This window comes from Trachinotus anak, unplaced genomic scaffold (genome assembly GCF_046630095.1).
Source record: "Trachinotus anak isolate AG129_WGS33_773 ecotype Australia unplaced genomic scaffold, CSIRO_AGI_Tana_v1 ptg000021l, whole genome shotgun sequence".
Lineage (NCBI taxonomy): Eukaryota > Metazoa > Chordata > Actinopteri > Carangiformes > Carangidae > Trachinotus > Trachinotus anak.
In genome coordinates, this window is record NW_027273872.1 from 62,080 (window position 1) to 83,717 (window position 21,638).

Consider the following 21,638-nt stretch of genomic DNA (forward strand, 5'->3'; position numbering starts at 1 on the left):
CTTCTAATGCTGTATCCATAAAGATAGCCGAAGTCATTAGTGATTGACCATAAAGCAGCCAGGACACAGCCAATGTCATTCTAACTCTCATAAACACGTCCTTTAACAGAATTTTTAATGTCCTGTCTCTTATTTCTTCCCTCATCTCTTTCCCCATATCTATGTTTTATTATCCTCTGCTCCACCTCTTCTCTTGGTTTTCTCCCTCCCTCTTTTCTTCCATCTCTATTTCCAAGACCTGACAAATAAGGTCATAACCCCTGTCCTCATGAGGTGACATGAAGTTTGACTTTGCTGACAATGCAGTGACTGTAGTCATGTGCAGTTGTTAGCTTTTCTTTGTTCACAGTCACTTGCAAACAAGAGAAAGGAGGGCAGGCCCTCAGATATACCGTGTGTGTGTGTGTGTGTGTGTGTGTTAGGAGAGAGCAGTGTTCATTTAGTGCTCCCCTGCTGTTCCCTCATGTGGGTGAAAACATCCCTCCAGAACCAGCACTAATCTCCCTCTCCACTACTGTTTTGCGTTTGTTTACCTCAATTCTCTGTTTATTCACAGACACACACTTTATTTCCCCTGTCTGAGTTCAAATGTGCATCTTTTCCCCTTGGCAATGTAACTTATTGTACAGATTGATCAGACTTGCTTTTCTTTCATGTATGAGTGTGAAGTCAACCTATTTTTTGGACTTACTCAAGCTTAATGTTTTACCTGTTAGTACATGTTTATTAAATGTGACCATTGGGTAGTTCAAGGGGGCTGAAAGGGGAAAAAGATTCAACAAGTAATAAAATGCTTGACCTTATTCATAACTTAGCATAAAACTAAAAGCATGTTGTTGTTGTTTTTTTGTGTACTTGACAGCCCAGTACTTTGCCAGCACCATGATGATCGTAGGAATGTCTGTGGTGGTGACTGTTATAGTCCTGCAGTTTCACCATCATGACCCCCAAGGAGGCAAGATGCCCAAGTGGGTGAGTAACTGAACCTGATATGAGATATTACTCACTCTTGTCGCAGAAAACACTTAGCTAACGCTCTCTTTCAGGTTCGGGTGGTTCTGTTGAACTGGTGTGCCTGGTTTCTCCGTATGAAACAACCCGGAGATGAGCACAAGCGGCCCAGTTACAAGTACCATCATGCCTCCCAGCACCACTCCAGCACCAGCTCCATAGAGATGGGCACAGTACCAAGCCTCTCTGTGCCCCTCTCACAGACATCCTGCCCCCCATGCCCCACAGGCGCCTCCAACGGTTCTATGAGCCTCTACTTTGGTAGTTATCACCCTATAGAGAGCCCACACTGCCCACCCTCTAGCGACTCTGGGGTAGCGTTAGGCGGTCGTACCCACAGCTCCCCCAGCGATGAGGCTGAGCCACCTGGAGGAGTTGGCAGTGGTGTTGGAGGCTTGGGGATGGGAGTTAGCATTCCCCCACCAGAAATCCAGCGCATCCTGGAGGAGGTATCGTACATAGCCCAGCGGTTCCGCGACCAGGACAAGGCGGAGGCCATCTGTAGTGAGTGGAAGTTTGCAGCGGCAGTGGTGGACCGGCTGTGCCTGGTGGCCTTCTCTCTCTTCTCAATCATTTGCACCTTCACCATTCTCATGTCAGCACCCAACTTCATAGAGGCTGTTTCCAAAGACTTCACATAGCTGGTTGCAGCAGCAGGAGAGAGGGTAAGAAAAATAAAGAGGAGGGTAAGAGAAAAAATGGAGGGGGAAAGGAAAGAATGCAATACTGTATGTGGTCCCCAGCCTACAGTCTGGACACCCCATTGGATAGGAGGTGAGCCACACAGTGTTTTCTGAGAAAAACAACAATATCTCCAGAAACTTAGTGCACAAAAAGAGAGCCTTGCAGTGCTGCCAAGCTACTGAATCATGTAGTCAATTGAACCAATCAGGAAACAACGATACACGATTGATGAGTAAGATGAGTAAGTAATTACACAGACACATCATTATGTTTCATGAGCAAATTCCAAATTAAGAGAAGAAACATGAATTCATTGTCCCACTCTGCTACAACAGGAAAATATGTTGGTCTTGCAGACTAAAAAATGAAGGCACCTGGGGAGAATAGTGGAAAAAGGCTGGGAATCATTGGGGCAGTAGAGGAGTGCACTGTATAGATTTTCTTTTTTACATTTAGTAAGATATCAATAAGGAAAATATAATATGGTTGTCTTTAAATATTATTGTCAAATCTGCATTAGTCATTTAAAAACATACAGCACCACAGTCCACCTCACTGCCTCTTCTCTAGTTCGTTTCTGTCAGTTCACCTGTCATTGTCCTGTATGTACAAATCCACTCATACACATGTATAAATATCACCTCAGTCTGAGCACAGACTTTTTTCTCTGGTGATGGACCATCCCTGTAATGATGTTAGGTTAGATAAGAATGGAGAAGTTTCACTGTGAATTTTACCTTTTTTAATTTTCACTTTGATCATCATAGCCCTGGACACAACTTCATTGCGTTGACACTTATGTACAGGCATTTTCTTTACTTGTCAGTACAGAAATGTTCATTTAGGATCACTTTTTACTGTGTCTTGCCTGTTTACTGTAGCCAGTAGAAAACAGTTTTGGACAGTGTAGAGATGAAACATCCAGTATATTTTATTAAAAACCACTGTGTTGACTGGTATATATTGGTATTGACCAGTAACACAAGGCACATGGGTGTCTTTCTAAAGGACAGTCAAATACTGTATGTTAGACTGTACAGTACATCTTTTTACCAAGTGGTCCGAACATACAAGTCATTAGTTTATCTGTAGGAAACAGGTCAAGTAGTTGCAATAGTTTTGAAAAAGAAATTGTCAAGCCGCTGTAAAAATACTCACATTCTTGTACCCTTAAGATATGAACAGGAATTTGTAGCTGTTGCTCTTTACTGTATAGGAGTGGTCACTGAAGATGAGGAGCAATGTGATTTTTGAACCTCTGAAGCCACAGATAGTGGAAAGAGACTTGACTCCATGCGCCACTGTATCACTGGAGAATATACTGTAGATTTATGAAAGGCCCTTGTGTCAGTAAGTACTGTCTGTGTCTTGTGGAGGGAGCCGAGTGACTGATTCATACAACAAAGCTGTTAATGTGTTAAGTTCCTCCTCCATCTCCCAGCCACCTCTTTGTTGTAGGTACAGTTATTGGTCTCTTTTTCTTATTCCAAGTGTCAATTTTTGGCTCTATGTTAATAAAGGTCTATTTATGCTCCGTATAACAGACTCTGAGGAAATCTTGGTTCAGTCTTGGGAGAAACCGGTGGTTTTCTGCTTGTTGTCTCAAAGATTTGCCACAGACACTATATATCATATAGCACAATAACAGCTAAGCTGGCTTATAGGTTCACTGTGTGAATAAATTGAAAGTTAAGCATAGTGAGTTGTGGCATTCTGAGCATTATCTTAAACAAAATTAAAAAAAAAAAAAGTAAGTAATTTCAAGCCTGTTAAACTCCATCCACAAGTTACAAGTTCAGTCAGAGCGAATGCTGCTTTACTGTGAGCTGCCAAATTGGAAGAAAACAGATTGGCTAGATGTCTTCAGTGAAAAATATAAATGCTCTGCTAATGATTGGGGGATAATACAATGGAAACTGGAATAAACAGCTTAACTGGATGTGACACGGTTACAATAATAGCAAAAGAGTAACATACAGTATGTAATGATGAGAGCATCAATAAATACCATGTCAGTGTCCTCACTGATAATTAGGAATATTACTGAGACATTAAGGCATCTGGTCTTTTTGTCTCCAGCTTTTATCACTTGGAAATATTCAGAGTGTTTTAATGGGCCAGGGTGTGCTAATCATTCAGCCTCAACTCTGAGTCTTTACCATGCACCTCAAGCCTTTTGGACAGCTCAAAAAGTCAAAGAAAATTATCAGGACGTACAATGTACAATGTTTTCAGTTTTACGTAAAAATTTGCAAATTCCATCTATTTCAGTAAAGCTCTGGTTTTCTTCAATAGTGGTAGAAAATTGTCTTTGGTCTCAGATAAGGAAGGGAAATAAAAAATTGAATGGGAGAGGAAATCAAATAGGAATCTGAGTTGAAATAGGCCAAAATAACAAACAAACAAAACAACAACATGCAAACCAAAAAATGTGGGGCATGTTTTCCTTCTGTGGTCTAGGACATTTGCTTTGATTCCTTCTTTGTGTGACCAACAAAGGCTTCCTCTTGACTCCCAATTGTTTGATGTTTTGTGAATGAAATCCAATCAATAAGGCTGAGCCCTCATTTCAGGCAGAATGTTTGGTGTACTTATTTTTTTAATCGATAAAGTTTTATTTTAGAAAGTCTGCACACTAAAGGACTCTCAAAAACCTTTTCAATCAGCTATGTCCTTGCACAATACAGCCTTTTTTTCTGAATTCAATCATGAAAAGATCTCAAAATTAGTGTAAGATCTCTACCAATATAATGTTAAACTCCACAACTTGTAATCAGCTTGAGACCCAAATTCATAGCATTTTACAAAATTAAGATTTATTCAATATCTGCTTGTACAAGATGTGTGTGACAAAAAGGCATGGAAATATCTAGGTGAAAGTTACAGTGAGCAAAAAAGGCAGTTTTACTTTAAAGGGAGGACCTTTATTAACCCATGAAAATACTAAATAAACATTTAGCTTTACAGGGTGAGATTGAAATATAGCTGCCAGAACGTCACTTCTTTGACTATTGTCAAAGAAGGACTCGCCACTGAGGACTGTCTAATGCATAGACACTGTTTATTACTGATAAATGTCTAAAATTGTGTATAAACTCTGTTTGTGTAACACCCAGGGACACTAAAGTGCTGAGTTATACCACAAATATGATGTTATGATTCCATTACAGCCAGTCAAATGAACAGTGTAAAAATAAAGCAGTTAGAGATAGAAACTGTATAGGGTTTAAATGGTCGAAAGAGAGCTTGGACTAAAGGGTTGCACTCAGTCAGTGGGCCATACAAGAAGAATATTACATAATCTCTGCAACAAGGCAAATAGACAATAATTATCACTGGAGGCAGGAAGAGTCAAGGACACCCAAACTGCCCAGCTCCAGCAACAACCTGAAATGAATGAAAACGCACATAAACACACAGCGGGCAAACTCAACTCCCACTGGCAAGAACTTGAACTGGTGCTGTGTAACTGCTTTTACCTTACCTGAATCACTGCAAGTAACTGCTCAAAGCTAAGTCTGACCAAATTAGGGCAATGATGTCACATGAGGAACTGTGGTAGGAATAGTGCTATACATGGAGTTTTGCTTTTGTGTGGCACTTTAGAGGCCTCAGGGTTTCACAATGTTGGCTGTTGTTAATGTATGAAGTATTTTACTTTATGTCAGCACAAGTGTAACCCCTTATGTTCTGGCTCGCTCCAGCAGAATGACGAGACTGGCTTTGATCAGGTTCACAGTGTTTAATTGTCATCCTCTGTGTAAACAGATAAACAACACAACAGTGTGGTTGGCGTTGTCGTCACACACACACACACACAGCAGGAACATGGAAGTCCAAGCAGCAAAAGGGGTGATTAAGACACTCAATGTGATCTTATAGTTTTTACATAAACATTTTTTTTTTAACATGACATGAAATCATGAAATATTTTTCTCACAGCATCAACTATTTTTAGCCATGAACCTGTTTTTAAGTTTTTTTTTTTATCCCAAACACAATATAACAATGAATTAATATAAAAAATGAAATACAAAATTATATGCAACGTCTCTCACCAATCAATAAAATAATAAATAAAATGATAAACTAAAACGTTTCTCTTTCTAATATAACACATACCTGTGTAAACAGATAAACAACACAAGTGTGGTTGGCGTTGTCCTCACACACACACACACACACACACACACGGCTCCTGCCCCTGTGCACCAGCAGAGACACACAATATGCACAATGAAGCCACGTCCGTTGCGCAATACGTTATCGCTATTGCGCGGTACTAGCTAACAAGTTAGCAACTTCGCTCGGTCTAAACACAGAATTAACTGCTCAATACCAACTTCCTAACGGTTGCAAAACATTACAACAATGTCTATATCACTCAACATATACTTTATTTTTAGTGAAATGTGTGCATTGCAGATTAAAATATAAAAGTAGCGGAGCTGTGTGCACTACACACCATAACAAACATAACAAAAGGAACGAGCTGCTGGCTTCCGGTAACTAAACCAACCACATCCGTCAAAATAAAATATCTCTCCAAAATAAAATAAAACGGAACCTTGCATAAATAAACCAAAAATAAACACCCATCAATATTAAAATAAAATAATAACAAAATTAAAGGAACACTCTGTGAAGTTTGACGAACTTCAAACAAACAAAACAACAACACACGCACTGATGACTTTAAAATTATATCATCGATAAACCAGAGGATAAAAAAACTGACAGTATATGGCACCAGGATGCATCCTATGTAGAAATATTAGTTATCTGTGATCATATAGCTCTTATGGGTGTGTGTGTGTGTGTGTGTGTGTGTGTGTGTGTGTGTGTGCACCTACTAATGCATCTGTTTCTCTGCTTATGCTTTTATGTTTGCTAACCTCAACTCTCTGTGGGTTTCTGTGCTTGAAGAGAGCAGTACACCGACTTTTATCCCTCCACATACACCTCGTGAATACAACATAACACCAGCTCAGTGCAATGTGCTCTGACAAAAAGTGGGAAAATTCAAGGAAATAAATACAATTTGAGAAATTGATCTCTAAATTTGAAACACACTGAACAAGTAATCTAGTTTTGTATAGACTAACAATAAACAAATCCCAGTACAGGTGTGAAAACACTGATCTTCCAAATCAATATGTAGCAATCACTCACCACATCACACAGTTTGATCACAAATCTGTTTGTTCTTATGTCCCTCTGAGGTCATCTGGGCTCAGAGCACAACAGCTGTGAGAAGACAGTGGCTCAGTGTGCACATGACTAAAACACAATATAAGTAACCCTAACCCTTATTCTGATTACCGTTAATATTTGAATGTTATTACAGTATGGACACTTCAGTAAAACCTATATGGCTTGACAAGACCCAAACTGAGCTTCTTGAACACAATGCAACAGAAATGCACCATGAAATCGTACGGTGGGCCCCTGGAAGATTTGTGAAGGCAGCTGCTCAAATGAAGCAACAAAAAAGAGAAATCCTGGAGGTAAACAGATGTAAATGGTTTCTCTTGTCCTCTGGACTCCAGAACCTTTTTAACCTCCCCTTCACTCTTCCTTATGTTTAACATGTCTTTTATTGTGCCTCACATTATGAAAATTTGATTACAGTCTTGGGGAGGATAAACCGTTGGAATAGCTGTGTATGTGTGTAACAGCCTGGTATACATAACAAACCCCTGGTAAGGAAAAACATCTCAGCTGCCACTCTGCTGTTTATCTTGAAGTGCTTGAAATATTCAGTCTGGACCCTCACAGTCAAGAGGCTCCTGAGATGACAACATATAAACAAGTGTTGATGTTTTTAAGTCAGACTGTAGGTGCAGAACCTGAGTGGCAACATGGCAGGTGCAAGTGCAAGACTGGGTAGTTGGGTGCCTCACATTCACAGTTTTACAAAATTTTAGCCGCCACTCCCAGACATACACACATACACACACACTCTCACATACAAACACAAACACGCTTGTACGGCATCACCATAAACACATTCAGACACACTGTGCTCAGTGGGGGCCTAAGCAAGACCAGATTGCTGTTCAGAGAGTGTCAAACAGTCAGGCTGCTGAGCTCAGCGTGCTGCTGATGTACACTTCACAGGGAATCAGACAGTTATGAACCAAAACACAGACGCTTGTCTTTTGTTTTTTTAATAATGCAACCACAGTAGATTATATACTGTGACTAAATTATTTTGAAACCCAAACCACAAACAAGCGAAGTGGAATATAGGGCAGAGTGAGGAAAGGGCAGGGAAGTAATAAATTCAATAAAAAAGTTATGGGTTGAAGCTCAATCTTATTACCATCCAATATGGTGTCGACCTCTGCCTGCTGAACTGCTGGGCCAGCATTATTAGTTAAAAGAAAAATGAAGCTTTCACTGTGTGTGTGTTTGTGTGTGTGTGTGTGTGTGTGTGTGTGTGTATGTGTGGCAGGTGGATTGTGGGTGGATGGAATTCATCCTCAAACGTACAGGAACACATCAGCTCTGCAGAAGATCTCTTGCTTCCTCTTCACAGTTTCTCATTCCAGGCCCTATCAATCCATCACTCCCACAATCCCCTGGGGGTTGGAGTTGAGAAACAGCCCGGCTGGATGCTGCTGCTGCACCAGATGATCGTCTTTCCCCTCCTAGCCCTGCATGTTGCCAGGCCACCTGTTTAGTCCTCAGGTCAAAACAGTCTCCCACCTTCAAACACCATCCTACTCTACTTTCTTTCACTGTGTTGTCTTCTCTTCTCTGTTTTGTTTTCTTTATCGTGTTCTATTTTTCTGCTGTTGCTGTGTCACGTTTTAGTCATTTAATAAGGTATTATTTAATTAATTCGGTTGTGACACTTTCATTATAGTAACAAGCTCTGATTCATTTCAGTGGGTGGTGCCTAAATGCTAATGAGAGAGCAGAACCAGGTTTGGCTGGGCAGGGAGTTCTGTCATCTATCAGTCTCCTCTCACTCTCCTCAATAGTTTTCCTGACAGGCAGAGCCCTTACTCCTCTTTGAGCCAAAATTAGCTTTATATGTGAAATGTGGAAATCACCCTGAAGAGCTGTGGTGGATTTAAATGAATTAAATTACATTCATATTCATGGCACACACAAACAAATGAGCACAGCATTTGCAAATACTTACAATAGAGTCTCCCCAGTGAAGATGTTGTTAAGTTTTTAAGGACAACTGCAGAGAAAGCAGGCTTCTGAAATAGTTATCACAACCTAGATGCAAGCATAATCTGAAGCCTAATCATGGTGAAAACAGAGCAAAAAACAAAGCAGATTGAAGCCTTTGATCTTTAAGATGGGAATGATGCCAAAAAAAGAAACACATCATAGTGATTAGACAATGCTCCATCGAATATTAAAGCCATTAGATCCAGTGAGCTCTGGAGCTCAGAGGACAGGCTGCAGGTCACACTGACCTAAACTTTTATTGTGAAATTAAATACTCTAAAATAACAACAAAAGCAGGGAACGTGCACAACATACAGTGTCTCCAAGTGCCCAGACAGCCATAAATGCCAAAAACAAACTGTACACTATAATGTAGAAAACAAGCAAGGATACGCAAACAAATAAAAACAGCACAGGCATGAATCTCTCTCTCTCTCTTTCTGCAGCAAATATGAGATGATGCATGACCTGTAATCCGCAGTCATGAAGTAATCTGAGTGAATGTGCATTTGGATTATCAGTCTGGAACAGTCTAATCTGAAACACTTCTAAAACTGGTTGACTAAAAGGGTATGAAAGAGCTCCAACCATGTGGAGATGCAGCGTATCAGTATTTGCTTCAGTTTTGTCAGGAAGTTTAGTTTCTCTGAGCTTTGAGGACCAGCACCAGCAGATGCAGCAGTTTTGGTTAACTTGGGTTCTAGTCCTGAGTTAAGATCCTGTGTTGGCAGAAATCAAGCATGTCCTACTCTCACAGGCTCATTGGCAGCTATTTGGAGTTCCTTTGGCTGCTGCCACACCTTTACCTAAGAGTCATATTGGATTGTGAATTGTGGGTGGGTGGCATTGTGACTTTTATCATCATGATGCATCATGTGACAGCTGCTGTGACAGGTCTACCAGCTCCCTGATCAGATTTAGGATGTGCAAATTAACTTTTCTCTTGTATCTATCCTGTATCATGCTTCCCTACGAACTGCTGAATTTATTTATCTCTTACATTTTCAATAATTGCTTACAACAACCCAAATATTTTACAAATTAACTACATATTAGTGAAAATATCACATTGCTGATACCTTGTGTATTAGGAGCTTTGGATATTACATGGATTGATATTCGTGTTGTTGGAGGTGATGGGAATTGGGAACACGATTCAGTTAATGGTGGACAATCTTTCTTTTCTTTATCTTTAATCTATTTTTTCACTCATCACATATTTCAGAGACTGACACCAGAACCTGACATTTAACACTGATATCTTTGTTTATTGGAAGGATGAAACTGCAACCAACCATTTAATTGCTGCAATGATATGTCCACAATATTGCCTGTGCACATGCATGTCCACCAAAAACTGATGCACTGTTTGTCTATGACCATATTTTATTTTTCCTCTCTATGCCTCTGCTGTGTGACTGACTCTCTGTAGGTCTGTCGGGATTAGATTCATAGACAGGGGACAAGTAGCCACTGTGTAACATGAAATTCTATCAAGCCAAATTAATGCAAATGACCCCAACTGCAAATGCTCACAGAGCATCCTTCTTCACCTCACACATAAACACACACACACTTTGAGAAGGAAAAAGACTGTAAACACATATTAACACAACAGTGTGTGTGTACATAGACTTGTATACATGCATGTTCACATTTTTAACAGGAACTGACACACTGTTAACAGGGGACGATAATGGTCTCATCCTTTTGTCTGACCATTTGCTAATGTCCCATATGTGCTTCAGCTCATCTGCCCATCTGCATTCTCTTCAATGAGTCACAAAGTGGGAGTGCATCCCACTGTGTAAATAAAGCATTAGTTAAAGGAAAACGAATTTCTCATATAATCGGTATAACAGTCACTACATTTTATTATTCCCTGTAATTTTGTGATCAAGTGTGATGTGCTTTTTTCATGCTTTGTCAAATTCTCTGGTCAGTGATTTCATTTCCCAGAACTATTGTCCACCACAAATGTTGATTTTAATAAATAGGTTTATGTATGACCTATTACTGTAGGTTTGTACCTTAAAATAAATTTGGACATTAAAGCACTATTATGATCATGGCAGTACACTTTATTCAAAACACATTTCCTTACTATACTGTACAGTAAGAGAGATTCAAGCAAGTGTCTGCTTTTCAAATGTTACTGTTGAACACTGGGTCTGGTTTTCTCATATAAAAAAGACATATTAACATTTTTATTAAAAAACAACAGCAGTAGCAGCCAGTTTCCTAGAGAGTCATCATTTCTCTCTTACTCTTGTTTCTTATCTTGATTTTTGTATCTCTACTTAATACTACATCAGTAGTTAGTTTCCCTGCTTCACAGCCTTCACATCCAAGTTACATGCACTGTTGAAGATCTGGAATGAGCTTTTATATTGGATTTGAAGTTGCAGTTAAAGTAAACTGTGAACACGAGCTTGCTCACCACACAGTTAAGAGCCGAACACACAATTTAGGGCAGAACAATTATGTTTTCCTGGTTAACATTTTTGGGCCATTCCTCATCTCCCCAGCAAATGTGAAAGAATGAAAAGGTTGTCTGTCAACACTCAAACACTTGTGTTAGATTGAAGTGGGCAAGTTTTCCTGAACACCCAGAGGAGGCATAAAAGATGAGAAGCACTTCTTCCAAAAACTCTTAACTTCTTATCTCTCCTCAAGCTATGTGGGCTGACTCTTAATGTACGAAGTCTGGAGACTGCACAGACACAAAGATAGAACATAACATGAGAACATATCATAAACCACATAAATAAATTTCTGTTGCACTTTAAGAGAAAGTATGTGAAGGTTTACACTCTGTCAAATTACACTTATCTGAAGGAAAAATATCACTGTGTTGAAAATAGTTATCATTGCATAATAATAATAATAATAATAATAATAATAGTCACACATTTTTCAAATGTTTCATATAATTTCTAGAGAAGAGATGTGTTCTGCAGCCAGCAGTCGAGATTAAAATTTCACCCTAGAAAAGACTTTTGGATACACTGCAAACCACAATTAATATAAAGTACCTCAGACCACAGTCCAGTCTTTACTTTGTTTGACAATGAAATTAGTTTGTAAAATCCGCTTGGAAATTGCTGCAAGTTGCTGGATCACACTGAGAATCACTGCTCAGATACAGGATGTCTCAACCCCGTTGATACTGCTCTTTAATTTACAGTACTTCGAATCCACATGGAAGTTAAGCTTCATGAGCAATGTCAACTTTACTGGTGTTCACCAATCATTCTTTGGTGTTGTGTGTGTGTATCATGACAGGTTTAATCTGCCTCAGGAGAATAAAGACACAGTGCCAAGCCTCCCCAAACTCCTCTTAGCATTCGCAACAGGGATAAAATCCCATTGATTTGTCCATCAATGTACTGACAGACTGCAATAAGAGAGGAGTGAAAGCCTCCACCTGAAAGCTGTTAACCTTTTCATGTGTTTAATCTCTGCCAACAGTAGATATCAGAAATTGGCCTGATGTATTCTGTTGGTCTGAACAGCTACAAGATGAGTGATGCAGGGTGGCTCCAGACCATAAATTAGCCTTGTCTGGAGCCTGTTGTCTCCTTTTAATACTAATAGGAGACATGAGGGTCACATGGTCTGGTGGTTAAAGAGAAACTGTTAAAGTACATGAGCAGTTTCTGAGACATATGACACTTTATTGGGGTCATATGGGAGACAAAACCTTTGGTGATGTCAGCAGATTGTCTTTCTTTTTTTTTTATTTTTATTTTTTTTGGGCTTTTCATGCCTTTATTATTGACAAGTGGAGACTGACAGGAAAGGGGGTAGAGAGAGGGGAATGACATGCAGGAAAGAGTCGGACCAGTCGGGAGTTGAACCAGCAACTGCCTGCCAAGAGCGTCTTACACTCAACATGGTATGCGCCCTAACCACTCGACTACTGGGCCACCATCAGCAGATTGTCTTTCACATAGTTAAACAATGTGTGGAGTTTCACGTGTGTTTATATCTGAAGAATCCCATTCCACTTAAGTAAATATTCAGTTAGGATGTCTTGCAGATTGTCTCTCAACTTGTTAACACTGACACATTATTTAAAATCTGAAATCACTCACTAGAGCTCTGTTCACAGTCTGATATCAAATGACACTTTCTCTCCAAGGTGAAGATCTCCAGCTGAGCATGGCAGTTTTCAAACATGTTCAAAAAGGACAGTTTGCAGGGTGCAGTTTGCTCATACACACAAGTGAATCTTCTGGTAATGCCTGGAGTCATGTTTGACTTGTATCACTTTAGAAGACACAGTACAGGGATGTTTGCATTAAAGGTAGGTTGCCAGAAAGTAAACCTGAGGGGTAAATGTTGTTCACAGAAATTAGATCATGTATGATCCTGTTCATGTTTGTGGAATAAGAGGCCTCAACCTGCAAACTAGTGTCATGACCACATTATTCTTTTACCTGTATCATACCAGTGTACATTTAAACCATTCCAATCTGTATATGGATGTGATGCCATCTGGTGGTGTTATGAAGTCCCACCACTGACTGTCCTGCCTGCAGTGGACTGTGATGCAGGTGATTTATTCAAAATTAATTATTCTCAGTAGGTCTCACTTTATTTGTCAGAACTAAGTGGTAAGGTCAGAAAAACTTACATTAAACATTAAATCTTACTTAGCATGAAGAAAAATATAGTTTATTTAGAAGACAAAGTGGAGGCTTGGAAAACTTGTTTTTTAAACTTTAGAAAACGCTTGTGAATAATATCTAGTTATGCAACATATCAAACTAAAGACATCTTTCAAATGATTTTCTCAAGGCGGAAACAAAGAGCTGCCTTGAGATTCTGAATTGCAGGTGATTATTTTTCATAGGTTTTAATATACAAAAAAACCCTTGTAATGGGAGTTAAAAGACAAAGTGATGTTTGTGAATTCTCTCATGAGGTACAATCATTAAGTTTGATGTACAACTAACTGAAAAATATTAACTTGTCCCCATCATATGGCAATAAATCAATATCTGCCCTGACAGCAAGGTACACATCTCACAAACTCAAGACAGTCACACTTCTTCATCATTTGACTCATCACAATTTTGTCTTTCCATGTCAGTCTATGGCTGTCATCCATGCCACCACTGAATCAGTCAGGTTGCTGTAGTACCTGAATTATGTCAGGACACACACATTGAAGTGTTAATGTTTAAATTTAATTGCTTTCAGGTGTTATAACTGTTGATCTGATATTGCACCTCATTTCAAGATATGATAGATATATATATAGACAGACTTTTTATTTGTCATTCAGACTATACACCTTACAGTGCATGTCAGAATGAGATTCAGTTGCAATGGCTCAAAATAATGCAACAAGTGTGATACATTAAAAACAAATAAAAAAGGAAATCAAATAAACTGTAAAACATCAGATTTTTCACATGTGAGGGGGAAGCAAGAACATGACACAGAAATGAGACATGTCTAGCTACCTTGTGAAACATATTGTTTGTGTCACATGTGACCTTTGACCTCTTATAATCTTGTCTGTATCATGACCCCCTTTTCACTTGCCCTCTTCCCCTGCCTTGTCCTTGCTCTTGTCCCGTGGTATACGGCCCATATTGTAAAATTCTAGGTTTGGCCTCATGTCGGTGAGGTGGGCGAGCCGGTTGGACATGGCAAAGAAAGCAGCAATGGCAGCGATGTCCCAGGCATCCTCACGGTCAAAGCCCACTTCTTCCAAAGACTGAAAGTGCTGTTCTGTGATGGTGTCGCTGCGACACACAGCCATTGCAAAGTCCAGCATGGCACGTTCCCGAGGTCCCAGCTCTGCATTCTCATAGTTAACGATGACCTGGGTGAAAGCAGGGAAAGGGCTGATTGTTTAATTGTAATTCAGAGAGAAACCAAAATTAAACACAACATATACAAACTCATAATTTAAAAGAAGGGGAAATATCGCAATGAAAATGACTGAAGTGCCGTAAATGTATCTTACAAAGAGGAATATAAAAAACATCATACATTAAATATTTCTCCTTTCCTTCCAATTGCAAAAATACTGTGATATGTATTTTGTGAAACTTGCATACAGTAGCGAGATATGTGTTATTTATGAGTTAGAATGTACATCGTTGTGTTGATCAATTTGATTATTTTTGATCACTCAAATAAAATGCTTTAATATTTGCTTTAATATTTTCCATACATTACAACACGTCTGATTTCAGCTGGGTCCCTAAACTCACCAAAATAACTTTAACTGACTACAATAGTTAACTGTGTGACAAATAAACAGAGCACAAGCAATCAGTGAAAAACGATACCTGATCGGAAAGAGTGGGTTTCTTAGAGTAGATGCGGTGCAATGCACTGTGGGATACCACACAGTAAAGACACTTGTTGTGGATGCTGGTTGCCACGACAATCAGCTCACGGTCTGCCTTGGTTAATCTGCCTGGAAGACATTAGGTATTAAATTAATGTGAAATCAGGAAAAAAAACAACAACACATGGACAGACACATTCACACAATTCAACTCAGAAAAGAGTTCTTAGTCAGGAAGTTGGATATACTTTCTCAAACCTGAGTTTACAATATGACAATAGGGAAGGCTTCTTCACTTATGAGATCTTTTTTTTTTTAATTTTTTTTTACATCAGTCAACTTTTCATTTTTTATATGTTCAGTACCAAGATCACCTGAAAGCCACAGATTCAGCGGGAGACTAGGGGGCTGACTCTGTGCCTGTTTAAACTATGAAACTTCTCCACATTAAAATGGCCTGTTATATATTTTTTGAGTTGTGTACTTACATCATCCAAAATGTTTTTAGCAACTTTCAAGCCTACAGAAATTTGTCATTTGAATCAATGTAAGTAAGTTGATTGCCTGTCAAAAGCGTCATATCCTCTTTGTACATGCATCAGTGCTGTAGTTGTTTGTCAAAATTTAATTTTAATCTAGTTTTAAGCCATACTTTCTCTATACCCTCTTTAGATCTCGTTTGTTTTAAATTATATATTTTAATCAGAGAAACAATCTGAGCAAATGTTAGCAGAAGCTTGGTTCACAGCGACTCTGAGATGCCCTCTGTCCGCCAAACAGTGTTGGAGAAACACTGATTTTTAAGGGGAAACTGCTTTATTCACTGTTTTTAACAGATTTAATCAACAAATCTATTTGTTTTGGAGTGGAGGAGACCTCTGTGGATAATTTGGCTCTCAGTAAAAACTTCCTGAATGATTGACACTGAAGGAATCCAAAGGGGGTAGTTGACTGTAGTGACAGCAATAATGGTGAACACAACTCCCATGATCCCAAACTACTTCACAACATCATCAAATTGTGTCTTTTGTTGTTTTGACTGAGAAACCCCTAGAGGCAGAAAATTACGTATTGTGCATTTTATGCGCCAAACTGTATACCACCTGCACTCCAAAGGAGGTTTTCAATGCCCCCGCTGCCATTAAAGTGCACCACACTGACAAAGCCAAATAGAGAACAGCCCTGAAAAAGGAGTCAACAACACTTCCTACAAAGGCATCTTTCTCTAACAACTTTCTGCAGTTAACTGCAGATAAAACAGAAATCTTGATCATTGCCCCTGATAACCATCATTCAACGATCAGTCAGAACCTTGGTGCCTTATTCTCATAATTTGGGTCTAGTCTGTGTAATCTTGGTGTAATTTTTGACCAATCTGAGTTTCGATGCTCGCATGAGGACATCGTCATAATCGATCATGTTTCTTTCACCTAAGAAACATCGCCAAATGAAATGAAATGAAATGGAAATGCTAAGACATGCTTTTATCTAATCACAATTGGAGCCACAGTGAAACACACACCTCTGAAACACAGCTTGTACTTCCAGAGAAAATGAACACACACCTGTCTCCTTGTTCATGAGTTCGTTGTAGTATGCGAAGAAAGCTCTGAACTCCGCTGGCCTGTGAGAGAGGACTTTGAAGACATTTGGCAGAAAGCCTCCCTGAAAGAAAACGTACAGTTTAGCAGGTAGTGAATCAAAGTATAGTCACAAAGCGCCTCATAAAGGCTATCAAGACTTTTTTCACCTTAGACTCTACTTCCTCCATAAGCTCCACTATATCATAAGGTAAGTCTTTCTTGTAAGGCACTGGATAGCGACTGATTTTCTCCCCAGGAGGGTCGCTGGAGAAATGTCTGGTCCCCGTCACCGCTGCTGTCCTCCCCCGGGACAAACAGCCCGACCGGAGGGACACCTGTATGGAGGACCGGAGAGTCAGACAGAAACACGATTAAAGGCAACACAAAGTAGAAAATTAAGACAACTTACAAGCTGTGTGAACGCAGGAGGACGAAACAACTTGGCGACGAGGTTACTCGCCATGTCAATCCGTCGAGAAAACAGCCTGTTTTTTGGTTTAAGTTCGTCTCGTCGGACTGGAAAGCGCAGCCAGAGGGTGTGTCAAAAGCTCGGATGGTTTACACTTCCAAGAATGATTTAGGAAGTCGATCACTGCCGCAAAATTAAAAATTATTTATCAGTCTTTCCAACTTTCAGCCACCTGTCATTTAATGTTTGCCTATATGTGAAGGGTTATATGATCCTCCGAAGGCTGATTATATATTGTTATTATTGTCACTTCGTTAAACATTAATCTCTCGTCTGGTTGTTAAAAACCTTCCTCAGATTTGCTTCGTTGTTCGCCTTCCTCTCAAACAATCCAATCACAGAACTGTACCGGGTCACGCCTGCTGCCTGTCTCCGCTGTCGTGCACTATTCCTCCTCACCGCCAGGGGTCAGACTGTGTAGTCAGGGGGTGTTTATGCCGCAGGTTCGAGAGTTCGCAGTCTGTTGCTAGCAGCCCACAAACCACGCAGATAGAACATTTTTTCAAGGTTGAGGTCATTAGAATTGTGTCTATGGTGGATTTTGCGCTGTATATGTTACACAGATCATATAGATATACATATGTATATACGTCTATGCCACAGACAGATCTTATAATACATCCATGGTTCCTGACAGACAATGACCGCAAAAGCCGACGTCATCAACGATTGACCCGATGCCCCGGAAGCGACTTGCGAATGAGCCACCGGTTTTCATTCATTAAGTGAAAAACTGTTTGGGTATTTATCAAAACAAAAATATTAATCGAGGCTGAATTGAACATTGTATAACCGGCATGTTTTACCATGTAAGTATGAGTGTTATTTTTCCTGTTAGAGTCGGTTAAAAGCAATGAACGGATCCTTTGTTTATAAAGCGTGCCAAGCGTGATAGCCGCTTGGTTAGCATTGGCAATGTAGCTAAACCAAACTTCGTCAAATCAGCGTTTGTTTTACTGGCATGAAGAAGCACTAGTTTTTCCTTGTCTTTAACTATCTGTCTAACTATCAACACCCGCAGGATCACGTTCATAAGTACGTAAAACAGTAAAACGTCTGTAACATTCAGCAATCTCTTACAGTGGAAGCGTTTTTGTGTTCACAGATTTCTTTGGAGCATGAAATCTTGCTACACCCGAGGTATTTTGGTCCGAACCTGCTTAACACCGTGAAGCAGAAGCTTTTCACAGAGGTGGAGGGTACCTGCACTGGCAAGTTAGTGACTGCAAGACTCCATTATATGCATAAGATCAATTAAATGATACCATTTGACTGGACAGTGTCAACTTACCATTTTGTTGACATCCAACATATATTAGGTTGGATCAGATGATCAGATCAGATCAGACCAGTTACTAAAGTTCAGTAAACTCCAACTCAAATCAAACACGTGTATTATGTACACACAGAAATAAACCAATAGGCACTAACGTCTATTCTGGTATTAATTGCCTGGGGACCTTCAGTGCTATTTGAGAACTTGCCATTATGTCATTATGTGTGTCATAACATGTTTAATGACTTTGAGGACTTAAGCTTAATGTTAGTCATGTTTGAATTTTTCGGATCTATAACCAAAACATTTAGCTTAAAACTCTGAGTTTTGACTTGGCATGAAAAAAACCCCAAAAAAAACAACACACTTAAAAACTAGATCAGGTTTGTGGCCTTTTACGTTATCATGCCAGTATCAATATGCATAACAAATATTTTAGTTTTACATTCCTGCATGGAAAAGTTGGATATATACATGTTAATGTTTTTTCTCTTTCAGGTATGGCTTTGTCATTGCAGTCACCACCATTGACAACATTGGGGCCGGTGTAATCCAGCCCGGCAGAGGGTTTGTCCTGTACCCAGTCAAGTACAAGGCCATTGTGTTTCGCCCATTTAAAGGGGAAGTGGTGGACGCTGTGGTCACTCAGGTTAACAAGGTGAGGGGCAGTACAGTGCAATCAGTCAACCAATCAATCAATCATACTTTATTTGTATAGCACTTTTCATACAATAAAATGTAGCACAAAGTGCTTTACATAGATGATGAACAATAAAACAGCAAAAGCATAATATAACTAAAAGAACAAAGGCCTGTGAATATTCTCATTTGTCCAGGTCATAGTATCTCAAAGGAGTTTTAAATCGAAAGCAACTGGACTTGGTTATTTGTCTAGGAAGACGTTTCACCTCTCATCCAAGAGGCTTCATCAGTTCTTTCTCGCACCTGACCAGCCTGACCGGACCAGTCCCAGCCTGGTCAGGTGCGAGAAAGAACTGATGAAGCCTCTTGGATGAGAGGTGAAACGTCTTCCTAGACAAATAACCAAGTCCAGTTGCTTTCGATTTAAAACTCCTTTGAGATAAAAGAACAAAGTAAATAATAATAAGGCATTGTTAAGAATAAGATAAATACTAAGAGCTAATCTATCAGAATAAAATAATATAACCCTAAAAGAAAATTCAGTGAAAAGAAGATTAAATACATTGCAGTAAGACGAAATGAATGATAAAAGTAATTGAAGATAAAAATGAAAAATAAATAAATAAATAATATTCCCTAAAATAGACTAAGATCTAGTTAAAAGCCAAATTAAAAAGGTAAGTCTTAAGTTTGCTTTTAAAAGTATCAACACTCAATCAGTTAGTTAAAAAGGAAAATGATATGCATTGTGATTTCAGTTATATTAATTATAACGATAACATTTTATGTCATTATTATGACCAAGATCCTTACTCTGGTACATGCCTAAGATGAATTGAATTATTCACTGTCGAGGCACACAGATTGAACTTTATTATAGTAAATGTAAACACTTTAAGTTAAGAGTTAATGACTCTTTCATGGATGATGTTTTGAATATGGATTGATGAACAACTTTTGTGCCTTATTGAAATTATATTTTTTTCTTGTTTCTTGCAGGTTGGATTGTTCACAGAAATTGGTCCCATGTCTTGCTTCATCTCTCGCCATGTGAGTCAGTGTAACATCTGTAGTTGTTGACTGAAATGGTTGCCTTTGATATATGATACATGATTTATATTTATATTTGACATCATATATCTAACAAGAAATGCTCTTTTTGCAGTCCATCCCCTCAGAAATGGAGTTTGACCCCAATTCTAATCCTCCTTGTTACAAGACAGTTGATGAGGTAAGAATATTCAGTGTCATTTGTTATTACCAGCGACTCGTTAGAAGTACTTACCATATGACACAAAAGTGTGTAACAAAATAAATGACATTTTGAGCTCCTCTCTTAGGCTAAAATTCAGTTATTCAATTATAGTTACACTGGTGTGAAAGAAGGTATTTATAAGGAGATGTAAGCGATCGGAACTGGAACATCAAACACTCTTTATGCCAGGTAGCTGCAGTGCTGCTCGCTGCTTTTTTGCTCCTGTCACTTTACTGTTGTTGGGCTTTGCATTTAAGAATGTTTTATTTTTTCTTTTCAAGGACATTGTAATCCAGCAAGACGATGAGATCAGGCTTAAGATTGTGGGAACAAGAGTGGACAAGAATGACATTGTAAGTGTCTTCTTTAAATAAATGTGGACCATATATTTAATCTGAGGTAACAGTAAGAAAAAAGATCTGCACCCTGTACTAATAGCTCCCAGGAATTTTAATAAAGAAATGTTTTGATTTACTAATAACAAGACATGTGACTATATCTCAGTTGTTGCATAATAGTTTACAGAAATTACACACCGCAGGTTAATTTACAGTAAGTTAAAAACAAGCTTTTTCCTTGTTTTCCAGTTTGCTATTGGATCTCTCATGGACGATTATCTGGGTGAGTGTTACACTACAGACGATCACAGGTCACATATGTGGTAGATCTGCTCATTTGATGGGCATGATTTGATAAAATTCCTTTCATTATGTAAAAATACTCTACACAATAAGGAAAAAATAATTCATGGTTTCATAAAACAGGCTTGTGGTTGCAGTGGCACAAATGCAGACATGCTGTTGAAAACGTATTTTATTTTTTGATTTGTGACTGATCATTGAACTTGCCTTCAACCTTTATTTCCAGGTCTTGTGAGCTGATTCACCCCAGAGGTTTCACATCACATGGGACATTTTATGTAGTAGCCTAGTTCTTTCTTTGTTAAAATGAATATTTTTCTACACTGATTAAAATGGTTTGGTGACAGGTGGTGAAACCCAATAGCTACTTTATCATTATGCTGTACAGTGTGTATTTGTATGTTTTAATGAAGTAGTGCAAAATTCAAAGAGAATATCCCTGTAACCAACAATACTGAATAATTCATATACTTTCATTTTTTCATAGACTTAATAATTTTGATCTCAACTGTGTATTTTTTTTGTATGTGGAGTGTAATAAAATATTTTATTTGTTCTTGAACATTTCTCTTT

The 21,638-nt window shown here is 38.9% G+C and overlaps 3 protein-coding genes across 7 annotated transcripts in view; 2 read left to right on the plus strand and 1 right to left on the minus strand.

Annotated features, from left to right (window-relative positions):
• The window catches only part of LOC139606419 (neuronal acetylcholine receptor subunit alpha-7-like), a 49,197-nt gene extending 36,314 nt beyond the window's left edge, over nucleotides 1–12,883 (plus strand). For 2 of the 4 annotated variants that reach the window (XM_071458604.1, XM_071458601.1), the window contains 2 exons: nucleotides 863–972; nucleotides 1,047–3,230. In XM_071458604.1, the coding sequence (XP_071314705.1) occupies nucleotides 863–972; nucleotides 1,047–1,652 (716 nt within the window). In that variant the 3' untranslated portion in view covers nucleotides 1,653–3,230. Of the gene's footprint in view, nucleotides 1–862; nucleotides 973–1,046; nucleotides 3,231–7,042; nucleotides 7,413–8,152 lie in introns of those variants that run through there. The other 2 variants (XR_011684620.1, XM_071458603.1) reach the window with 2 other exon arrangements.
• A 1,176-nt stretch (nucleotides 12,884–14,059) lies between these two features.
• LOC139606421 (uncharacterized) lies at nucleotides 14,060–17,593 on the minus strand. 2 transcript variants are annotated; one of them, XM_071458607.1, is made up of 5 exons: nucleotides 17,192–17,593; nucleotides 16,950–17,117; nucleotides 16,765–16,864; nucleotides 15,198–15,328; nucleotides 14,060–14,725 (listed from the first exon to the last, which is right to left on the minus strand). In XM_071458607.1, exons 1-5 carry the CDS (start codon nucleotides 17,243–17,245, stop codon nucleotides 14,435–14,437), a joined length of 744 nt encoding a protein of 247 aa, XP_071314708.1. In that variant the 5' UTR covers nucleotides 17,246–17,593; the 3' UTR covers nucleotides 14,060–14,434. The 2 variants fall into 2 exon arrangements, with proteins under 2 accessions (XP_071314708.1, XP_071314709.1); XM_071458608.1 differs by having other exon boundaries at nucleotides 17,243–17,554.
• Nucleotides 17,594–17,759: 166 nt separating this feature from the next.
• Nucleotides 17,760–21,627, plus strand: polr2g (RNA polymerase II subunit G). Its single transcript, XM_071458609.1, has 8 exons — nucleotides 17,760–18,060; nucleotides 18,357–18,466; nucleotides 19,026–19,185; nucleotides 20,169–20,219; nucleotides 20,335–20,400; nucleotides 20,706–20,777; nucleotides 21,012–21,045; nucleotides 21,292–21,627. Exons 1-8 carry the CDS (start codon nucleotides 18,049–18,051, stop codon nucleotides 21,303–21,305), a joined length of 519 nt encoding a protein of 172 aa, XP_071314710.1. The 5' UTR covers nucleotides 17,760–18,048; the 3' UTR covers nucleotides 21,306–21,627.
• Nucleotides 21,628–21,638: the final 11 nt, after the last annotated feature.